The sequence below is a fragment of the Chelonoidis abingdonii genome, chromosome 7, assembly GCF_003597395.2.
Source record: "Chelonoidis abingdonii isolate Lonesome George chromosome 7, CheloAbing_2.0, whole genome shotgun sequence".
In the NCBI taxonomy this organism is placed as follows: domain Eukaryota; kingdom Metazoa; phylum Chordata; order Testudines; family Testudinidae; genus Chelonoidis; species Chelonoidis abingdonii.
This window is the reverse complement of record NC_133775.1, coordinates 58,022,331-58,044,205: the sequence shown is the minus strand read 5'-3', so window position 1 is coordinate 58,044,205 and position 21,875 is coordinate 58,022,331. Positions and strand designations below refer to the sequence as shown.

The 21,875-nt window shown below is 40.2% G+C and overlaps 1 protein-coding gene across 3 annotated transcripts in view; it reads left to right on the top strand.

Moving 5' to 3' along the window:
• CEP350 (centrosomal protein 350) overlaps positions 1-21,875 on the top strand; it is a 166,940-nt gene that overhangs the window by 123,083 nt on the left and 21,982 nt on the right. For all 3 annotated transcript variants that reach the window (XM_075067898.1, XM_032796177.2, XM_032796172.2), the window contains 6 exons: positions 7,701-7,900; positions 10,174-10,385; positions 11,682-11,826; positions 19,392-19,552; positions 20,093-20,229; positions 21,495-21,577. In XM_075067898.1, the coding sequence (XP_074923999.1) occupies positions 7,701-7,900; positions 10,174-10,385; positions 11,682-11,826; positions 19,392-19,552; positions 20,093-20,229; positions 21,495-21,577 (938 nt within the window). The remainder of the gene's footprint in view (positions 1-7,700; positions 7,901-10,173; positions 10,386-11,681; positions 11,827-19,391; positions 19,553-20,092; positions 20,230-21,494; positions 21,578-21,875) is intronic.

Below are 21,875 nucleotides of genomic sequence, written 5' to 3'. Positions count from 1 at the left end.
TGCAGTAGACAACCATTCGCAATCTTTTTTCCTGGGTGAACTGCGAGAACACGATAGCAACAGCAAGCATGGACCCTGCTCAGCTCAAGACCGGCAATCGTGGCGTTGTAAACACCCTCGTTGCATTATCATTGCAGTCTAGCTAGAACAGGACCTGCAAAACAGGAGGAGGAGCTATGACGGTGCAGCGGCGGCACGATAAGTGAGAGACATGGACAAGAATCTCCACAACCGCGTCCTGCCGCTTTGGAGATCTTGTAAGGGGCAGAGCTTCTAGCACATGATCGCCGATTTTGGGACCGTGAAACAAGCACAGAACTGGTGGGATGCTAGTTTTGCAGGTTGGGACGATCCGTGCTGAAACTTTCGCATTGTGTAAGGGCACTTTCATGAATTGTTGACTACTTTTCCCGCCAACAGACACCAGGATTGAGAAGCAGGCCCTCACATGTTGAGAAGCAGTGGCAAAGCCCTCTGGAGTTGCTGCACTACGCCGTCAGACCTCCGTCAGTCTTCGGGAATCAATTGGTTGGAAATATTACTGTGGCGGGCTGCTGTGATGCAAGTAGCCAAACAATCATTTAAGTGGCTGCTACGGAAGGTTTTATGAACTCTGGAATGTGCAGCCGTCATAGGGGATGGCTTTGCTGCATGAGATCCTCTAACTGTGGTGGTGGATCAACAGATGGAAACCCATATCCTATCTTTGCAAAATGGACACCAAGGGCACCAGTAAACGGTAAGTCGCAAGGGGACTTCTGCTTTCACGGAGGAAGGGGTGAGGCTGTACACAGAACCACCCGCGACAATGTTTTTTGCCCCATCAGGCACTGGGATCTCAACCCAGAATTCCAAGGGGTGGGAGAGACTGCGGGAACTATGGGATAGCTCTGGGATAGCTACCCACAGTGCAACGCTCAGGAAGTCGACAGTAGCCTTGGTACATGGACTTACACCGTCGAATTAATGTGCTTAGTGTGGCCGCGTGCACTCGACTTTATACAATCTGTTTTACAAAACCAGTTTATGTAAAATTGGAATAATCCCATAGTGTAGATGTACCCTCAGATACCACTATTCGCTCTCTTGGAAGGAAGATGTTTCTCTTGGTCCTTTATGGATTCCTGAAATAAGTTATGGAGGCTTTGATCTCTCTGAAGATCAAGCTAGGATGCAGTTTAAGGTCTGCTCCAGTGTTCTCAAACCTATCAGGCATCTATGCAAAATCCTTCTGAAATAATTGTAAGAAATCCACATGGCCTTGGACCTGTTGGCCCAACAGTCTCAATCCTTTTCCCTTGAGTGGAGGAGAAAGAAGAAATAGAGAATAATCATTCAAGTAGCTGCTGCTTCCTCCTCTTCAACTGATGGGTCTGTGCATACATACCATCCTTTTATGTCTCCATTTGATGACTTTAGGAAGTTTCAGGAGTTATTGAGCAGAATGGCAGAGGAGTTGTATATTTAAATTTGGATAATCCATGGAACGTCATCTCACCACTTGTATACTATCATTCAGCTCCAGCAGAACACAACAGCTATCCCCTTATTCCTTCTGAGAACCTCTAACTACCATCCACCTCTATCCCACAGATGTTTAACCCTGCTGATAATCACCAAATCCCAAAACTCCTCAGTTAATAAGAAAACAAAGCAAAGAAGGGTTAACCCATCATGATCAGAATATTGGGGAAGTAATTGTATTCCTCTGCTGTGCTTTAGAAAAGAATAAGGATTCATCAAGTGATATTTGAACAGTAAAATTTCTTGCCTGGGACAGACTTCTCCTATTAATGGACCGGCTTCCAAAATAGTTTAAAAAAGAAGCCAGGGTAGTTGTGCCTGAAGATCAAAAGGAGGCAAAGCATGCCTCTCATGTGGCTTGATTTCTTAGTCACAACTCATTTGGTAGTCACGGCAGTGACTTACCAGTGAATTTTTCTAAGGAGCCCAGACATTCCACAAGATGTTCTAGCAAGTAGAAATAGCTTCCTTTTGAGGTTCTCCACATATTTAATGAGAAGATAGATTATATAATGGAAGAGAGAAAGATTCTAGATCTTGGAAATTTTTGACTGGATTGATCCTCCTACAGGAAAAAGCTAACTGTCCAGTATCCAAGTGCAGCAGAGCAATCATCTGAACACTTCGAGAAACCTCCATCAGAAACTGTCATTCAGGCAGAAAAAACTTTAATTAGCAGAGATGAAGGAACTTATTTACAGGTTAGTGGTCTGTGCCAGTGGCTTCCAAAGCTTATTGGTTCATGTACCACCAACTTAAAAAAAATGTATGAAGTGAATGGACAGAATATCAAGCTCACGTACTACCCATGGTACATGTGCCATATAGTTTGGCAGTCCCTCATCTAGGCATGGTTTTTGAGGCAGCAAATTTAATATGCATGCAAGAGCCTTAAGATAATAAATGTGGCAGGTTATTTTCCTTTCTGCTTAGGGAACCAACTTCTTTCTTTATTTTTCATGAATCATAGAGTTGGAATTACCTCAGGCAGATGGGTGTTTGAGGTTGGTTTCAAAAAGATTATGCCATCTTATTCCACTCTATGCTTCTTACCAATCTTTTCTTACCAGTTACTAAAATATGCTGAGAAGTAACTGTCTTCTTTAATTGGAAAAAGATAGCAAATGTCACCTCTGTGGCCTACCTAAATAGACTAGGGTAGGCTGAAGGAGTTGAGCTTCATCCTGCTTCATGGGGGTCAGAGGAACTTTTTGCAATCTACTAACCAGCTGGCTGTCCAATTTAGCTGATCATTTATGTGATTGGCTTTAAATCTGAAGACCTTGTACCAGGAAAATTGTCTCTGAATCCTGCTGTGTTCCAATGGATAATATGCTCATTGACTCTTAACACATCAGTCTGTTTTGTAGCAGCAGCAAGGTAACACTTTATTCAAAAAAAACGAGTCCGGTGGCACCTTAAAGACTAACAGATTTATTTGGGCATAAGCTTTCATGAGTAAAAAACCACTTCTTCAGATGCTTGGAGTGAAAATTACAGATGCATGCATTATATAATGAGACATGAAGAGAAGGGAGTTACCTCTCAAATAGAGAACCACTGTTGACAGGGCCAATTCGATCAAGGTGGATGTAGTCCGCTCCCAATAACAGATGAGGAGGTGTCAATTCCAGGAGAGGCAAAGCTGCTTTTGTAATGAGCCAGCCACTCCCAGTCCCTATTTCACGCCCAAAATTAATGGCGTTAAATTCTCGCAATGAATTTTTAGTTCTGCTGTCTTCCTTTGCAAGTCTGTTTCTGACATTTTTTTGTTTCGAGTTATAGCTACTTTTTAAACCCTATGTATTAGAATGTCCAGGAGATCTGAAGGATGTTCTCTCTACTGGCTTTGTATGTTACCATTCCTGGATGTCTGAATTTGTGTCATTTATCTTTCATAGAGACTGTCCCATTTGGCAGTGAAATCAAATGGGATGACAAAAGGAGTACTTGTAGCATACCTCTACAGCAGGATAATCAGCTCTTCAGGATTATTTGGCTATTTGGACTCATCTCCTCGACCTGCTGTAAGAGTGCTGATGCCTGAAAATGATGGGGCATCAGGGTTCCAGTTTACTGATCTTGAGCAGATAGGATCCCCGGTCCGGTTGGGAGTGTGTCTGTGTAGATTTGTCCATGCTGTAGCAGGAGTTCTTGAGAGATGTATATTTCTTTGGTACTCACTCAGTGCGGATCAGAGGATAGTGTCTGAGAATGTGAGTGTTGGAGAGTTGCTGGCAGCCTCTGTTCTAATCCGACCTGATTCATTATGACTCAACACCCCTTTGTTCAGTCTTCTTTATTACATTGGCACAATGGACCCATCCTCTAAAAATAGAATGGACACAAATATCAGACATCAGGTATGGTAACATACAAAGCCAGTAGGGAGATACTCTTCAGTTCCTTCGAACATCTATAATACACGTTATAACGTTAGCTATACTTGTCAAAAAAATTTCAGAACAGACTCAAAGAGAAACAGCAGAACTAAAATTCATTTGAAATTTTTAACACCATTATTTGGGACTTGAATAGGGACTGGGAGTGGCTGGCTCATTACAAAAGCAGCTTTGCCTCTCCTGGAATTGACACCTCCTCATCTGTTATTGGGAGCGGACTACATCCACCTTGATCGAATTGGCCCTGTCAACAGTGGTTCTCTATTTGAGAGGTAACTCCCTTCTCTTCATGTCTCATTATATAATGCCTGCATCTGTAGTTTTCACTCCATGCATCTGAAAAAATGTGTTTTTTACCCACGAAAGCTTATGCACAAATAAATGTTAGTTTTTAAGGTGCCACCGGACTCCTTGTTGGTTTTTGTGGATACAGACTAACACAGCTACCCCTTGATACTTGACTTTATTCAAAGGCGATTGCCACAGATGCCTGTCATAGCAGTGCCCAAAGGGTGTTTTTATACACCTTCCCTTCTGTGCCCCTTCTAATAAAAATGATTCAGAAAACAGAGAGCCAGAGAACATAATCTTAGTGGCACCCCATTGTTTACAGTGGTCTTGTAGCTGTATTAGTCCAAGAATATGAGAGAGAACATAAGTGAGATAATATCTTTTATTTCACCAACTTCTGTTCGTGGAAGATATACGGTCTCTAGCTAAACAGAGCTCTGCCTCAGGTTTGAGGGATGGAAGCAGAATGTCTTAGCTAAATACAGATTAAGCAGAAGGCGATAAGTGTGTTGACGGTCATCGCTTGAAATTAAGTGGGTTATTGGGGGTTAGATTATTATGCATAAAGGGTTTGAAATGGGCAGTTAAGGATAGCAGACAGTGTAGTATTATAAATAGTTGTAATGAGTCATAAAACCAGTGTCCCTGTTAAGTGCATGTTTTTTGGTAGCTAGCAGAGTTATGAATGTAAGTTTCCAGGATTGCCTTTTGGAGGTATTGTGCAGGTTTCCCTTGAGGACAAGTACTGAAAAACCACCTTTGGAGTGATCGCTGTGTGAAAAATATTCCCTCATGGATGATATGATATTTTTGTCGTCTTCTGTGATTTTTCTATCTGAGCTTATTCAAGGGTGCAGTGATTGTCTGGTTTCACTCACTTAGTTGTTAATGAGGCATTTGATGCACTGGATTAAGTACACCACATGTGATAAACATATGTAGGACCCATGAATCTTGAATACGTGTTGTGAGGAATATTAATCATCATAACAGTGGAGGGATGTCTGGAGGTTTTGCATCTTGTTCTGGCAGGGTCTGGTGCCTCTTTGAGTTGGTGTGTACTGGTCTGTGGGGTGCATCTTTCTGACGATGAGCTGGGCAAGGTTGGTGGGTTGTTTGAAGGCCAGAAGAAGGGGTTTCAGGAAGGATTTCTTTCAGGATGCAGTCCCTGTCAAATATGGGGTATCATCAAACAGTTACAACGCATAAGGGTTTCAGTGTGGGGTGGTAAGTAACAACTAGGGGTGCGCGGCCAGGGTTTTTTTCTTTTCTGTATTAAACAGGTTCTCCCGGTGTATTTGGGTGGCCCTTTCCATGATGTGATCTACTTCTCTGGTGGAGTGTCCTTGTTTAGTGAAAGCCACTTTAAATGTGTTTAGGTGTGCATCCTGGACTTTCTCTTTGGAGCAAATTATGTGATATCTGAGTGCCTAGCTGTAAATAACAAATTATTTGGTGTGTCTGGAATGGTTGCTGGATCTGTGGAGGTAAGTGTGGTGATCAGTGGGTTTCTTGTGTATAGTCATTTGTAGGATTCCATTATTTAAGCTAATCATGGTATCCAGGAAATGGATGCTGGTATGGAAGTGTTCTAGCATCCCATTGGAAGATGAGACTCCGGTTTTCACTGCTCATACATTTACTTAACTACCTTTTGACTGTTATGACAATTGGACTTGTACTTCTGGAATCCAGTCAGCCACAAAGAACTGGGAATTCGAAACACATCAGCCTGGCTGCTGAATGAAGCAAGACAGAGGTAGTTACCGTAATGAGGTCATTGTCACCTAATTGGTCTCCATAAAAGTTTCTGGGTCAAGGACCTACTTGACTAACTGGAATGGCTATGACATGCGTAATTGAAAACAGGGACTAAAAAGTTAAACATTCTTGATGAGGAAACAAATGTGGACTCCATAGTGATCCAAGTATTGTCAATTACAGTTCCCTCAAGATGCCTTATCCAGGGGTTTTGTACTAGGACTTTAAGTGATACATAGGCCCTAAATTCAGTTATTTGCTGCCAGGTAGAGGGATCACTTATAGGCCAGCAGCATGTATAATATCATATTTTTTCAAAGTACTGAAGAAGCTCAGACCTCCAAAGGGATTAATATGTCCAACATGGAGTCTCAATTTAATCTTAAAATCCCTCATTTCACGTCCCTATGAACAATTAAACTAAGTTTCTCTATACTGATTTAGTCTTAGTGTGTTTAATGATACCAATCACATCTCCATGCCAAGTATGAGAGATTCAGAGTACTTTACTTGTGAATTATAAATATGTCCCCAAGGACAGAATAATGCTGAGAACCGAGGAGAAATACATGCCCTTCAAAGGTGGTCAGTGTTCCACAGAGCCCAAGATATAGTTCTACCTTCCTTCTACCTCCATTTCTCAATGCAGGAAAAATAAGCTGTGGCACACCCTGGATGTCTGATGGCTTCTGAAAATATATCTTCATATAATTATTCAGAAAATCTAATTTTTATTTTGGAGCTTCCATGTAGTTAAATGAAGACAGAAAGCATGCAAAGACACCATTTCCAAGAGCAGGGATCCAGACAGACAATATTAAAAGAAGGGTTACTTATCAGTACGTATAGTTCAAGTGGATTGTCAGCATGGAACCATATGCTCTATTCTTATGGTTGCTTGTGTATTTGGAAAGAACATGAGACATTTAGGTTTGCAGTATCTTCTATACCAGTGAGGACAGTTGGGAGAACATTGGGATCCTTGAAAAAGAGTGCTCACGATCCCAATGGTCACTGTTTTCTAGAGGATTCTGACTTAATGCCAGCAGCCTTTTTGCATGCCCAGGAATGGGGACCGCTACAGACAATCTGTTCAAATTGGTTACTGGTGAGTAACCCTTCTATGTATAACTACAGTATTTAAAATCCTCAAAATTTGTAGGTGATAAGCAGATCACTAATCTGGAGGGAGCTAATCATACTGTATTATAAAAACTGGGCCTCAGAGTTATCCCAAGTGACCAGAAACTTAATTATGTCTTTGTTGGCTTTCTGCTTAGTGAGCCTGGTACTAGGTCAAGCTTGAAACCTCTTTAAAGGGGACAGGCATTTAAAAAATTCAAAATGGTGGGCCTCTTGGTACATTAAGAATTTGCCATCATAGTTTTTACGTTAAAGACTTGCCCACTTCTTATAGAAAGGAAATGTGAGGAAAGATGTGAATTGGAAGATATGTTACGCTTCTGATTTTTTTTTCTGTGCTGTTCTATGTAATTTGTCAATGAACAGCAATAAGTCCTGCAGAGTAGTAACAATAAGTCACTTGCCTCCTTTTATTATATAGTTTTTTGGAGATCTATGGACCGTCACAACATTGATATTGACTTAGAAAATGACTTCTATTTATACAAATCTATATGTTGTGATGATAAGAGTGTCTTGCCATTGGGTCTTTTGGCTGTGGTAGACTGTTTTCCCATTGTCTTCTGATATGTTTATCAGGTTCCTGACTAAGCGAGAACAGAAACTGATGCAGCGGCGACAACATGCTGAAGAACTGCTGGAGTGGAAGCGCCGTCTAGATGCAGAGGAAGCAGAGATACGTCGAATGGAGAAACAAGCCTTAGCTGCTTGGGACAAAGAGAGACTCAAAACAAAAACAGCCAAGAAGGAACTGGGGGACCAGAGGGCTGAACCCAAAGGTAAAACCATGTCCTGCTCAAAGAGTGACCCAATGCAAATAATGACTGGGGCAAAACATAGCATATCATAAACTATTAGCCTTTGGTAAGCTCATATTTTTGTATTTTCTCCATGTGTGGTGGTGATTGTTCCTCTCTGGACACAGAATTGTGTTCTGTCCTCTGCTCTTTATTATCTTCTACCTGTCATCATTATCTTTAACCTTAGCTACCACTTTTATGCTGATATTCAACAGTATATCTTTAATGATTTTGTTCACCCTCACTTCTTGCATTGACCAAGTAAATGTGTTGCTTTGTTTCAACTTTCTAGCGCTAAATACTTCTGATAGAATTGCTTCTCTTACACAAGATGAGCTTTCTCAAGCGCCACTCCATCTTCTCTGCAACTCAAAGCTTTTGGCCTCCAGTGGCCTTATCTTGCTGACATCTTTGACGCTGTACCCTTCTTTATATTCTACATGTTGTATCTTGAAATACACCTGAAATGGCCTCTGCAACTTTATCCATGTGTCTCAGTGCTCTGTTTGTCTCTGTTATTCTAATCCATACCTTTTATCTTTTTGCGTTAACTGCTGCAGCTCTATTGGTTCCAGGTACCAGCTCTTCAAACTTTAGTATTTGTACAGTGCCACTGTCCACTGCCTGTCATCTCATGTGTACAGAGAAGCGTGGCCACGTCATTCATATATTTCAGGATCCAGTTTAAATTTTATTTTTTCTTTTTAAAACACAAATACCATGGTCTTTCACCTAGCCTGCCTCACAGACATTCCCTCCTAAATCCCCTTTTCATTTCAGTGCTGTTGTCTTCTATCTCCCTACCAGCCATCTTACTATGATTCATGCCATCAGAGGGAGCCTTCTCCTGCTTCACAATTTGTATTTCAGATCAGTGAAAAGCTGTTTATCTTCCCTGCCTTTGACTTTTATTTTCTCTTGCTATGTTATTAACTCTGCAACTATACATGACTAAAGTATTTTTGGATGCAGTTTGTATGAAAGGTTCTTCTGTATGCAAAATAAACTTGCTTCGATGCAGCTCCCAAAATGAGTCTCATTCGGTCTTCCTATGGCAGTTTGTAGCTTCAGCATGAGGTATAGAGGGCAGGGAATCTAAGTGAAGAAAATACTGGTATCTTCAAGGATTGTCTTAGAGGATCTTAATTTTCCTTTCTCCCCTCACCAAAATAAAGCACATCTTTTGAATCTATGAGGCAGTTCAGTGTTATGGTCAGTTTCACTCATCATTGCAAACTCCATTGAACCTCACACAGCTGTATGACAATTGAAAAAGAATGGTGAAATACAAAGTTTTAGTGAACAAAAACTCCAGTGTGTTGAATGTAAAAAGTAAATGTATTTGTATTCCCTCCACTAATTTTATCTACCTACTAGGGTTGGAGCACAGTCAGCCTGGAGAATGGAGTGAGATGATTTCTTTCCCCAGCCTCTGCCCCAATATTGAGTAATTTTCTAAGGCTTTTTTCAATAGTATGCTATATCCTATAAAAGTTAGAAAACAGGAATTTTATAACTCAGTCCTGATTTCCGGATTCTGTCTGCCATCTGCCAAGAGTTGATGAAATCATAACATCTAAAATAGTGCAAGAAACATTTTCCCACTGTTTCCCCTGTTTTAGGTTTGTCCACAACTGTTTCACGAGAAGCATAGATTTTGAACTCAGGATTTGGTTTTCAACCAGTCACAGCTAACCACGCAGTTTTGTTGAGGGGTGAGGAATTATTTCCATAGGCATATTCCATGCTCCAGCATTGATCTCTGGCAGTTGACTTCACTATCTCAGTGACTGCTGAGGGTTGTAATTGAATAGGGGAGCCTGTCTTTGGGGGATGTTGGAAGATGTTCAAGAACCACAGAGCTTGGAAAACGTTAATTTAGAATATGCTGAAATCCTTTGTTTTAGGCATCCAGCAGCCACTACTAACATTTGGCATTTTGTTTTGTTGAAATTCCTTAATTAAATATCTCCTTGTTAAACAATTCAGTACCATATAATGTGAAGTAACACTGTGCAATCAGAATGGTGTAAACTTGAAAGCTTGTCTTTCACCAACAGAAGCTGGTGCAAATAGTACCTCATCCTCTTTGTTTCTTTAATGTACAATCTGGCATTTAAACACAGCTTGTGACTGATTTTGTTTGATCAAATGCAGTAATCAAAACTACCTTAGATTCATGTAAATAGTGCAAGTTCTTGCTTGGCTGACTATATTATGTGCTCTCTTTTACCTCCACTATCTCATTTCAGAAACAGCCAGTGAAGAGGAGTCTCCAGTGCTTTCCTATACTCATGTAAACAGTGAAAGCTCTGTCCCAGAAGAACTAGGCAGTCCAGCTGGTGAACCTGTCCAATCAGAGGCTGTGGACCAAGGGAAGCCAGTAAGCCCAGATCATAGTACGCTTACTGAAGAAATGGTTTACTCACAGGATCTAGAGTCTGCTACCTCACCAGGCAAGCTTGTGAGTGAACTTTATGCTTTACACTTACATGTTCTAGTACTAGTAAAGAACCATCAGAAGAGAAGTAGAAAATAAACTTTCTGGTAGCCATTTAAAGCTTTCTACACAGAGATTAAACTTTTTGTAGCTGTAATGTTGTATCTGAGGGTGTCAATAAATATTGCACTGACATAATTCCTTTAAAATCTTTAGGGAAAAAAAATTGTTTGGGAATGGGGTCAGTTAAGCATTTTTAACTTGTGTGCAGACTTACAACAGATTTTGAATGTGCCAGTGGGGCTACGCAGCATAATCAGTAGAATTCTAGCCCAGAATACCAGTGTAACTTGGATGGATGATAGTTTGTCACGATTACATCAGGCACAGCAAGCTAATACTATGATTTTGATTTGAGTAATGCATTATGAAGTGTTTGTAAGTATTCCATAGCATCAGGAACACAGCTGTGCCTCACACATAGTCTTGTAGGTTACAGCATATAATGCCAGCTTGCTAGATAATTCTGGTTTTCTACTCTGTTCCAAGTATTATGTCTGCTTGGCTTTGTAAGTTGCATCATGGTAATTCTTGTTCTCTGGGCTTTATATCTGGATTAAGCTGTGAGGCTAAAGATGCTGTCAGCCACTGTCTGTGGAGACACAGCTCATCTTGACTTACATTGAGTTTTACAAACACCTTTTCCTCTGGGAAAGTCCATTTAGAATGAGCAGCTGAAGAGCTAGTGCAGTATAACATCTAATGTGCCAAAGGTTGTATTCTGTCTCGGTAAAAGGGCTGTGACAAGTGTACTGTTAGTGCCGTAAATAGATATCTGGAAGAGAATCTGCCCTTAAGAGAAGTTTTGCCTGGCTGAAAGTTGAGTCCATGTTGTAGTGGTTGATATAGAGTAATGCCTTGCACTTCCTCATATTGAGAGATGTCCTTTCAGTTTAGCAGGTATATTTGGCAGCAGTTTTTACAGAAGTGTGGTTGCATCAACAAATATTCTAATCTGAAGCATACAAGTTTTCTTGTATAGCAATAAACTAGACCTTGTAAGACAATTACTGAGGTTCAGCTCAAGATAAGTGTCAGCTTTTGCTACTTTAGGTAGTTTTGTTCTAATGCATAACACACTGAGAAAGATAAAGCTTATGTTAATGTATCTGGATAGGTAGTTAGCTATTTGTTATTGCTAAAGATTTATGACTAGATAATACTTTCCTTCCTTGTAATTAACGCCTGTTGACGGTGATCTCATACTTTTAAATTGAGCTTCACAAGTAGTTACTTATTTTTTCTTTCGTCTTTGAACAGTCTCCTTCAAAAAGCAGTACATCTATCTCAAAGCAGGATTCCATCAAAGGAAGCCACAGAACTGGAGGACAGCTGCATTTACCTGTGAAATCCTATCAAGTATCCCACAGTTGGTCTGATGAATCTTTATCCATGACACAGTCAGGTAAGATTGAAGATATCAAGAATATATTGTCTTGTGTTTAAATTCATTTCTCATACTCTGTGTTTTTGCAACCCAGTAAATTAACTCATAAATCTAATTAAGTAAACTGAAAATATTTGAAATTGCGGTGACTTCAGGATATTGTGGGACGGTTTTTATATTAAAGTTGATCACTTCAGTGTACAGCAATCAACAAAAAGTTTCTTAACTTGTGATATCATTAACTGTTCTAGAAGCAATACAGAGCCTGAAAACCTGGTCTTAGAAATTGGAGAAAATGATCTTTCAGATCATTTGTTTTAAACCATATTGAGTTTTTGTACTTAAACATGCACGCCCACTGATATGAATGAGATCTTAAACATGTTTTTTTCATCAGTTCACTTTTAATGAAGCTGATGTTACTGACTTGGGGAACCTCTGTTCGGAATACTTTGACTTAGTTATTCACATCCAGGGACATTCTGCAGTTTGTGAGTGTCAGAATGCCACCTTCATTGTAGGGAAGCTTGCACTGGAGTTGTATGTCTGTGCTTTATCTGCATTGTAGGATATAGTTTATCATCCTCTTAGTTGCTCTACCTGACAATCTTTACCAGTAAGGAATTGTCGTTTTTAAAAAATGGAAAAGGAGAAAATTGAAGCAAAATTCCTCTGACAGCAAATGACTTGCATTAAAATTAATCCTGAATTTAGAATTTGTGTGTGCTTATATACAAACAGCAGAAAGTGTCGGCCACCTCCAATGCAAAAAAGTTAACACCTGGCATAGTATATTATGGGTGGAGCCGGTAATACCAATCTATTACGGTTGCCTGATATTTCCATTATAAGACCGTGTGTTTAATTGCTTGCAGTTTTGATAAACTTTAACCATTTGGGCTGCAATTTTCCATGCTGGATATCTGCTTCAGACTGAATTTTCTTAGAAAATTTCAGCCAAAATGGTTCAGGTGTTTCTGAAATCAAGGCTAGGGAAAAATACATTGTTTTACCCATATAGAAAAATTCTGGCGCACTTTTTTGAGAAGCTGTAGAGCAAGGACTTTAGAGCAAGGACTTGAAATTTGACAGAGGGGTTGCCTTTGTGTTAAGAATATGCCTTTTTGCCTTCCCTATAGAAATCCACCCAAATTTGGCCAAGTTATAAGCCTTGGAAAAATCAGTACACACATGCTCAATAGAGACTTCCTAGAGTTTAGCACAGGAATCTCAAACTCAAATCAAGACAAGGGCCACATGAGGAATAGTACATTGGCCTGAGGGCCACATCACTGAAACCTTTCCATATAACGATACAAAAGTATAGTCAAAAGTATAGTCAAAAGTGAAAAAAAAAAATGAAGAGTAATATAGTATGCTATTAAAAGTCAATGTATTAACTTTTTTAAAACTCTAATGCCCCGCCTCCATTCCAATCCCTTCCTTGCCTCAACTCCGCCCCCTCCCTGCCCCTATTCCAACCCCTTCCCCAAATCCCGGCCCCGACCCTGCCTCTTCTCCACCTCCTCCCCTGAGCACACCACGTTCCCACTTCTTCCCCTTCCCTTCTGGAAAGTCCTAAGTGCCGCCAAACTGCTGTTTGGCAACAGGAAGCACTGGGAGTTAGGTGGAGGAGCAGGGACGTGGCATGCGGGGGGAGAGGGGAGCTTGGCTGCCGGTGGAGTCAATGCCTATGGCAGGCCACAATGCAGCCCACGGGCTGCGTGTTTGAGACTCCTGGTTTAGCAGCTAGGATCTCCAAAAGTTCTGAGGCAAGAGAACTGGGAGTGGCTGGGTAAAACAACTGCTATAAGGAGCTAGGAGGTTGGAGAGAGACACTGAGATAGGCCAAAGAGCCCAGGGAGGAAGACTGGGATTGAAAGCTAATGAGGATACAGAGGGAAGAAGAGAGACAGGGTGCGGGGGACTGGGACTGGGAGTAAGGTGCTTAGAGGGGCAGGACTGGGATGAAGAGTCCAGAAGGGATTCTGGGACTGACTGGGCAAGGACACTGGGACTGGGAAGAGAAGCCTGAGAGCTGAAGACTGCGACTGGCTAAGTGAAGAGAATGGGACCAGGACAAGGTACTAGGGGGGAAAGAGATGGGACTGAGACAGGTTTGAAGGGACAGAAGAATCTGTGCCCACTAGATGTGCTACCTTCCAGAACTTGGACTAGAAACCAAGATGCCTAAGTCTCACCTGTCCTCTGCTGTCAGTAATACCTGTGGAACCCACTGGCAAAGTGTCTCATCTCCCTCTAGTGCTGATCCATATAAAGGATGACAACCTACTGATGCTATCAGTTACGCTGTTAGCTCAAAGGGAAGAGGTTTCTGTGGTGTATCTAACGGTTCCAGCCCTGTTGAGGACCTATATGAGTGACAGTATGATGCCACATGATGGAATTTGCGGTTTTTCAGCTTGCCTTTTAAAAATCTAGGAGATTACACACAAAAATGCTACACACAAGAACATTAAGGTTGCACAGTGAAGCAGTCGGAAGCTAGGAAAAGCCAGAATTAATGTTACCTGTGCACCCTTAATTTGTCTTCCTCGTGTGTATGCATTATGATACAGTCTTTAATACATGATCGTGTACTATTTTTTCACATGACCCTTGCATCCACAAGTGAACAAGATGGAAGGTGCTCATGTAATGAGCAGCTATTCAATATTTTATTTTATTTTCATTGTGCATTGTGTGGCCTTAAGCCTCATTTGCTGGACACTATTCAAACCCTGCTCTGAAGACAGAATTATTAATTCATTCATGGACTTTTCTGTAGTGCTTATCACATAGTATCAGAGTACTTCACAAACGCTGTCATTTTTACAACTTCCCTATGTGAAGAGAAGGTGGTATTATCCTCATTTTATAGATGGGGAAGTGAGGCACAGACAGTAAGGTCAAAGGTGTCCACTAATTTTGGGTCCCCAGTTTGAGGCACCTAGGACCTGCTTTTCAGAGTACTTTTCATTACATAGCACTTTCTGTGCTCAAAGCACAGCTCTCATTGACTTCAGCTGCAGCTGTGAGCACTCAACACTTCTGCAAATCAAACTCCAGGGTCTCACCTTAGGCACCCAGAAAATGAGGAACATCTAATTAGTGACCATGTGTGAGAGGTTTGGTGTAAGTGACCTGCCTGACATGAGACAGGAACTCTGGGAGAACAGGGATAGAGTTCAGTTCTCTGGGCCAGCATTTGATTGCCTTTAACTATGAGATCATCCCTTCTTTTTCTGCAATCTCCTGCCTCATTCACTGCAGACCTTCCAACTTCTGCAACAAATGAAGCAGGGGTCCTCTACATATCTCCACAGCAGGTCCATCCTGTACACTGAATGAGGTGGGGGTCACATGGAAAAAATAGTGTGTAATCATGTACATTAAACATGTATCATAAAGAATAAGAAAAAAAGCACTAAATTGAGGTTGCATAGGCAACCTTAATTCTGACATTTCCTAGCTTTTCAATGTTTGACTTAGCAATCTTAATAATCTTATAACAGCTTTTGTGTGCACTAGAAAATAACAGGACCTGTCAGGACAAGTGTATTCCATTTTGATATAAAAATGAATACATAAAATAAACACATTCACACTGATTAATTTTTAATAGCGTGCCACCTTCAGGGCACTGCAACATAATTAAAACATGCAATAACTTGATAACGTTCTCTTAAAGTTGAAACAGAGAAAACCAAATAAAATATCAGTATGAATAGATTAAAAATAATGAATATGGGGGGCCAACAGTGATCATAATGAGCTCTTTTGAAATAAATAGTCTTTCAAGTATTTGGTATTTTAAAATATGATGGAGAGACTAAGACTGATGTCAGCTGGAGGAGGGATTTGGGGATGCATCACTGCATTCTAATGTTGGTCTGCATTGTTGCCCTTTTTCCCACACCATATGTAAAATCATCTTGGTTCATTAAAAAGACATTGTTGAGTTAAAAATAGATATTGCAGATTTATTTGCGTTGTAACTGATGTCTGAGATAAGTAAAGACTTTTTAAAAATTAATTTACTTCTCACCATTCACTGTTTGTTTCCACTTCTGCATTTTTTTGTCAGCTTGAACCATGAAAATAGAATAGTCAATTTCATGTTTGTTTATAATTTATTTCTGGTTCATATGTGCTACTGATACTTGAAAACACTTTAGAGGAAAGCTGTTCCTTTAAAAAAATGCATTAAAATTTTTCAAATGTCATGGCAACAGATTCCTATTAGGCTTTGTAGAAACTTGCTTTATACAAAACCTGCATTTGGGCCTTAATTAATGGGAAGTTACTTTCACTTAAGCAGGAGGAATTAATTGTAATCAAGATACTTGCTGGAAAATAGGTACACTACCTCGGACTATAAGGAGGGATCACATTCTTCCTGTCACACGCACACCACATGTATTTTGTGGACTGCTTGTTTAAAAACACTTTCATAAATATTTAACTACAAAACTTTACTGAAAAAGGAATGCATCACATTTACTAGCTGCTGGTAGTGAAATACCTTACTGTTACTTACTGTTGCTCCCTTTGGTGAAATGAGACACTGGTTATCGATATGAAGTGTAAATTGCTATTGTGCCATGAAGAGCTAGCTGATCACCTGGTGCTGCTGACCTTTTCTTCTTAATTTCAGCTGGTTTTATAGTCATGTATGCTCTTCATTGCAGCAAATGGTCTGGATCCCTGTAAAAGTGGCTAGAAGCTGCCTCTACTAGGGGCTGCTGCTACACAGAAGGAGGAGAGGAAACAGGAGCACCCCTGAGGCTGAAGTTTTCAGCCACCAGGGAGAATTGCCAATGGGACTGTAAATTATACTGAAAACTATTAATAATATTTATTTGTATTTTGGTAGTGCCAGTCATGGACTAGGACCCTATTGTGCTAGGTGCTTTACAGACACGGAACAGACTCCTGCTCCAAAGAGCTTACAGCCTAAGGGCTTGTCTACACTTACAGCGCTGCTGTGGTGCAACTGCCCATTGGAGCTGCATTGCTGTAGCGCTTAAAGAAGATGCTACCTATGCCGACAGGAGAGCATCTCTGGTCGACATAGTGCTGTCCACACATGGAGTTAGGTCGGTATAAGTCCAACACTCTGGGGTATGGAAAATCTACACACAGTTATACTGGCATAAGTAGATAGGGTAGACCAAGTCTAGGTATAAAACAAGACACAACAGATAGATACAGACAGATGGGGATGCACAAGGAATCAATGAGACAATAAGACCATGCCTTTCTATGCATTTACAGTCTTGACTGGGCCTTGGTCATTACAGAAATACAAAAACATTTATATTAATAGCGACGACTTTACTGTGGAGAAGGAAATCAATCAGCTGAGCATGACTTCCAATAGAGTAGAGGGAGAGGACCACCAGGAGGATTGGACGACCAGACAGTAGGGAATCTTGGGGGAGGGGAAGAGGAACAGAATGGATGGTAATGAAATTGCAAAAGGAAATCATGTGATTTCCTTTTTAAAGGAAAAGGAAAATATTTGTTCAAGTGAGCAGTGGCTACATTCACCACAGGGATATTGTTGTTATGAATGACATACTAGGTGGTCTGCAAAATTGAGACTAGAAGCATAAGTGATCCATGCAGTTGTGAATGGAATGTAAGGTGGCCCATGAGACAATCTCTCTAAAGATGTGGTTCTCTGTCCCCGTAAGTGTGAGAACTCCAGAAATAAGTTGTCAAACAGGAGGGTTTAACAGTTAAAATTACTACCATGATCAAACTGCTTCTCTTTCTAACTGAACTTAACTAGTCATCCTCCAGTCCTAGTGAATTTGTTTAGTCCAGGAGATTTAAAACCTGGTGGTCTTATTGTACACCATCTGTAGTTTTGCTAGAGACCTAGTTTACTTCTGGACCATACTATTACAAATTAAATACTCACCATTAAAATAATACCTCATGTAGCATAAGAGTGTTTAAGGTGAATTTAAAAGCTTTTAAACACAAATTTTAAAAATATATACATTCTTAAACCATTAAAAAGTGTCACACTGAAAAACATAAGATTAAAATACTGTTTCCCAGCAGTTAATGACAAATTCTTACGTCTTTATCCAGACCAAGTGCTCATTGAATTGAATGAATGAGAACTGAGTAAAGGTTACTGGATGCTTGTGCTGTGTGTGTCTGTGATGTCCTTAACAAAACACGGAAGCCTGAACTTACTTACTGCTAAGCAGGGAGAGGAGGCAATGACTTTCAGATACTTATATCTAAAATATATATGTGAAACACATTTCTCTCATCTATAAATTAACCATTTGCATTCTAGGCACACAACATAGTTCTGAACGTAGAGCTAAGTTTCAATCCTGATATTCTTCTGTAGATCAGATTCAGTCCATTCTATGTCACCTTCATAGCATAAGGGTATGTCTACACTTAGAGCTGGGGGTCTGAGTCCCATCTTCAGGAGACAAATTCACACTAGCTTTCATCAAGCTAGCACACTAAAACTAGAAAGAAGCTTCAGCAGCATGAGCTTCAGGACAGGCTAGTCATTCTGAATATGTGCCCCTGAAAAACCCTAGGCACATCCTTGGGGCAGCTAGCCTGTCCTGCCTTCTGTTAGTAGCGTGCTAGCTCAATGAAAGCTAGTGTGAGTTTGTCTCCTGAAGATGAGAATCACACCCAGCCCCAAGTGCAGACATGCTCTAAGTTTGTCATTGAGTAGGCTAATATGCATGTTAAATGGAGAAAATACTTATGCATTGGTTTTGTTTATTTAACAGTGCCTGCACTTTCAGCATCTCGGTTCTGTGTGGTCTAGACTATAGATTAGGCTATGGGACAGGGAATTAAGAGGATTCAAATCTACTTCCTGTTCTGCCACTGACATGCTGACCTGGGGCAATTCACTTAACTGTCCTGTCCCTCAGTTTTTCTATCTGCAAAATAAGTATAAAAATACCGATCTTTTAAAGCAGTTTGGGATTCTCAGATTACATGTGCTATATGAGGGCAGAAAGATGTTCATTCACTTTACACTTTTTACCTTTTCTATTTTTTAAAACTATTTTTAAATGTGTTTGCATATACCAGCTTGTATAGATTTTCTGAAATATACCTGCAGGATAAGCACAGAGTCCACCCAAGACATGCGTTTGTTTAATTGTGTCCCTTTTGTATCATAGAATTTCTGCTGTGTTTGAAAGTTATCTATCTTGGTTATTCAGCATTGTCTCTGATGCCTTCTTTCAGTGTAGGAATCACAAAGTTAAGTGACTTTGGCTTTTTAAGAATGTACAAGATAACTAGGAACATAACCATTTTATACATCATGTCTTTGCCAAACTCAGTACGGTCTGGTGTAGCGTTTTTCTTCCTTACCATATATGATGTGATATTGTTAAAATAAGAGATGCTTACTTAGGAAGTATTTATTTTGATGAGATGAGCATGTTAAAAATAAATTATTTTACTAATATTTTATGTGATGTAATTTAAATTCATTAACTGAAGATTCTGTACTTTGGATAGCAATACTTGTCATGTGTGAGGTTATTTGAGGATTAAAACTAAGCTTTCTTTTTCAGAAACCACATCTGACCAGAGTGACATTGAAAGCCGGATCAGGGCCCTAAAAGATGAGCTACGGAAGAGGAAGTCTGTTGTTTATCAGCTGAAAAAGGAACAAAAGAAGAGGCAGAAGGAGAGGCTGAAAGCCCAGGAGGCCAGTTTGATCAAACAGCTAGAGGTTAGGAACAGTTAGAAGGGCTAAGTAACAAGTCAAACTGCTAGCATAATATGAATTGGTATATTACAGTCAGTTGTTGAAGAAATCCTTTCTCTTGGGCTTATTGATGGACCTTGTTATGACAGCAGCACCACCATTCTGGTAGTGGTTTAAATATTTCCAATAATTCTATAGTAGCCCATATGGTACTGATATGACGGGCTATCCTCTTCAGGCTAATCCACCAATAGAATGATGTAGGGAGGTTGGGTTTTTGGATTTGTTTTTGGTTTTTTTTAGTTGTATATTGACTCAGACTTGACAGACACTGTTGGAGTCTGTAATAATAAAATATTAAAACTCCAGCCACTTGCAACTGAAGAGCTGTTACTTGTGCAAATAAGTTATTTGTCCATACGCACATGAAAACTTCTTGCTTTGAGAGCAGTCTTCTAAAAGGAAAGGATGCGCTTTATTCATTTGATAACTTCTGTTTGCTGATTGATTCTTCCAAGAAGTTGTGATTTGGAAAATTAACAATCTTAACTTTTTCACACTCAGTCTTATGATGAATTCATAAAGAAGACTGAAGCAGAGCTGAGCCAAGACCTGGAGGCATCACCCACAGCTAAACCTCAGATTAAAACTCCATCCTCGTCTACTGAAAAACCTAAAATCAAGCCACCTCCACTCCATAGGTAACTTGGAACTCTTTATAATTTAACATTACCTTGATAGCATTTTTCTAGGTCAACTGTACAAATGCCTTTTCCAGAATGTGCTACAGTTATATAAAGTAGTTGTGTGAAGATACTTCTGAATGAACATGTCAGAAAAGTACAATGTGTGCAAGCTTCTCTGTTCCTCAAGAGAATAGATCTCTGTTATGTACTTGGAGAACTTTAATCTATCTGCAACTAAACAAAAATGTGTATGTGTGTGTGTGTGAACACTCAATAGCATTTTGAGGGGAGAGGGAAAGTTGATGCTATCTCAGAAAGTGCAGCAATCATTGGTATAGGGGAAAATCACAGGGAGGAAACCTGAAGACCACAGCTCCCTAGGCCGTTGGAGAATGGCAGTGTGTTGATGCCTTATGCTAGCCCAGTCAGCAAACACATCGTCAAACAGACAAGCATTGTATAAAGTTCCCATGCACAGTGTCAGGGTATTCTATTCTTGTTCTATCTCATCCCGGTGTCCTAATCTAGGTTTTTCTGAGCAGCAGCAGCTCCTGGCTATATGGAATTGTGACAAATATTATGGATGGCTTTCTGAGCTGGACAGTTCTCTTCCTGGCTCCCTGTGCAAGTGCCCTTCCCCCACATCCCCTCACCATAGAAACCATTCATACTTATAACTTAAACCTAGTTTACAATCCAGGGTTTCAGAGGTAAACAGTGCATTAGCCCACTACACCTCTTGGTTCATCTCCTTATGGTTCTGTTTCCCACCCCAAGACCTGGTGCTAAAAATCCCATTGGCCTCTCAGTAGTAGGTTTACATGCTCTCAACTGCAGAGGGTAATATTTCTTACTAAGCTAATCTTTATTAGAAAGAAACCCTCCCCAGAATGTATCATATCCCATTCATAGATACTTGTACCTTTTACACGCATGGGGCATGGGTCACTTGCTGGAAGATTCTCTGCACTTTGAGGTCTTTAAACCATGATTTGAGAACTTCAAAAACTCAGACATAGGTTAGGGGTTTGTTACAGGAGTGGGTGGGTGAGATTCTGTGACCTGCATTATGCAGGAGGTCAAACTAGATGATCGTAATGGTCCCTTCTGACTTTAAAGTCTATGAGTCTATAATTAATTTCTACAGTCATCTCACCCTTAATGCACTCTTGCATTGGGATACAAGAGTCTTTAATTATTGCTGTTTGCACTTACACTATGACTAGCAATTCCAACATCTGGAACATTTGTGCTTCACTTTATTGACTTTTCAACCCTAGGCCTGAGGCAACCAAGAATTGGAAATCACTGACTGAGTCAGAGTGGTCCAGAGTATCTTTGGAATCCATTGCAGAGCATGTTGGTATGTAATTGGAAAATAAATGCTGCAGATGGAGACGTCCTTTCATAAATCTTGAAGAATTCTATTCCCTATGTTTTTAAAAATACCCATTCTTTCATAATCTCTGACTGTTTGCTGCAAGGTGAGAAGGGATTTAGAGAGAGAGTGGTTAAGTCAAAATTGAATGGATAGTACACACTTTTTCTTTATAGTTGTATTTTTTTTCACATTTACATTTGTTTTGATTCTAACATTAATCTTCTGAACAACAAATTTCACTGTTCCTCCCCTTAGGTGTAAAGCATCTTATTTGGGTCTC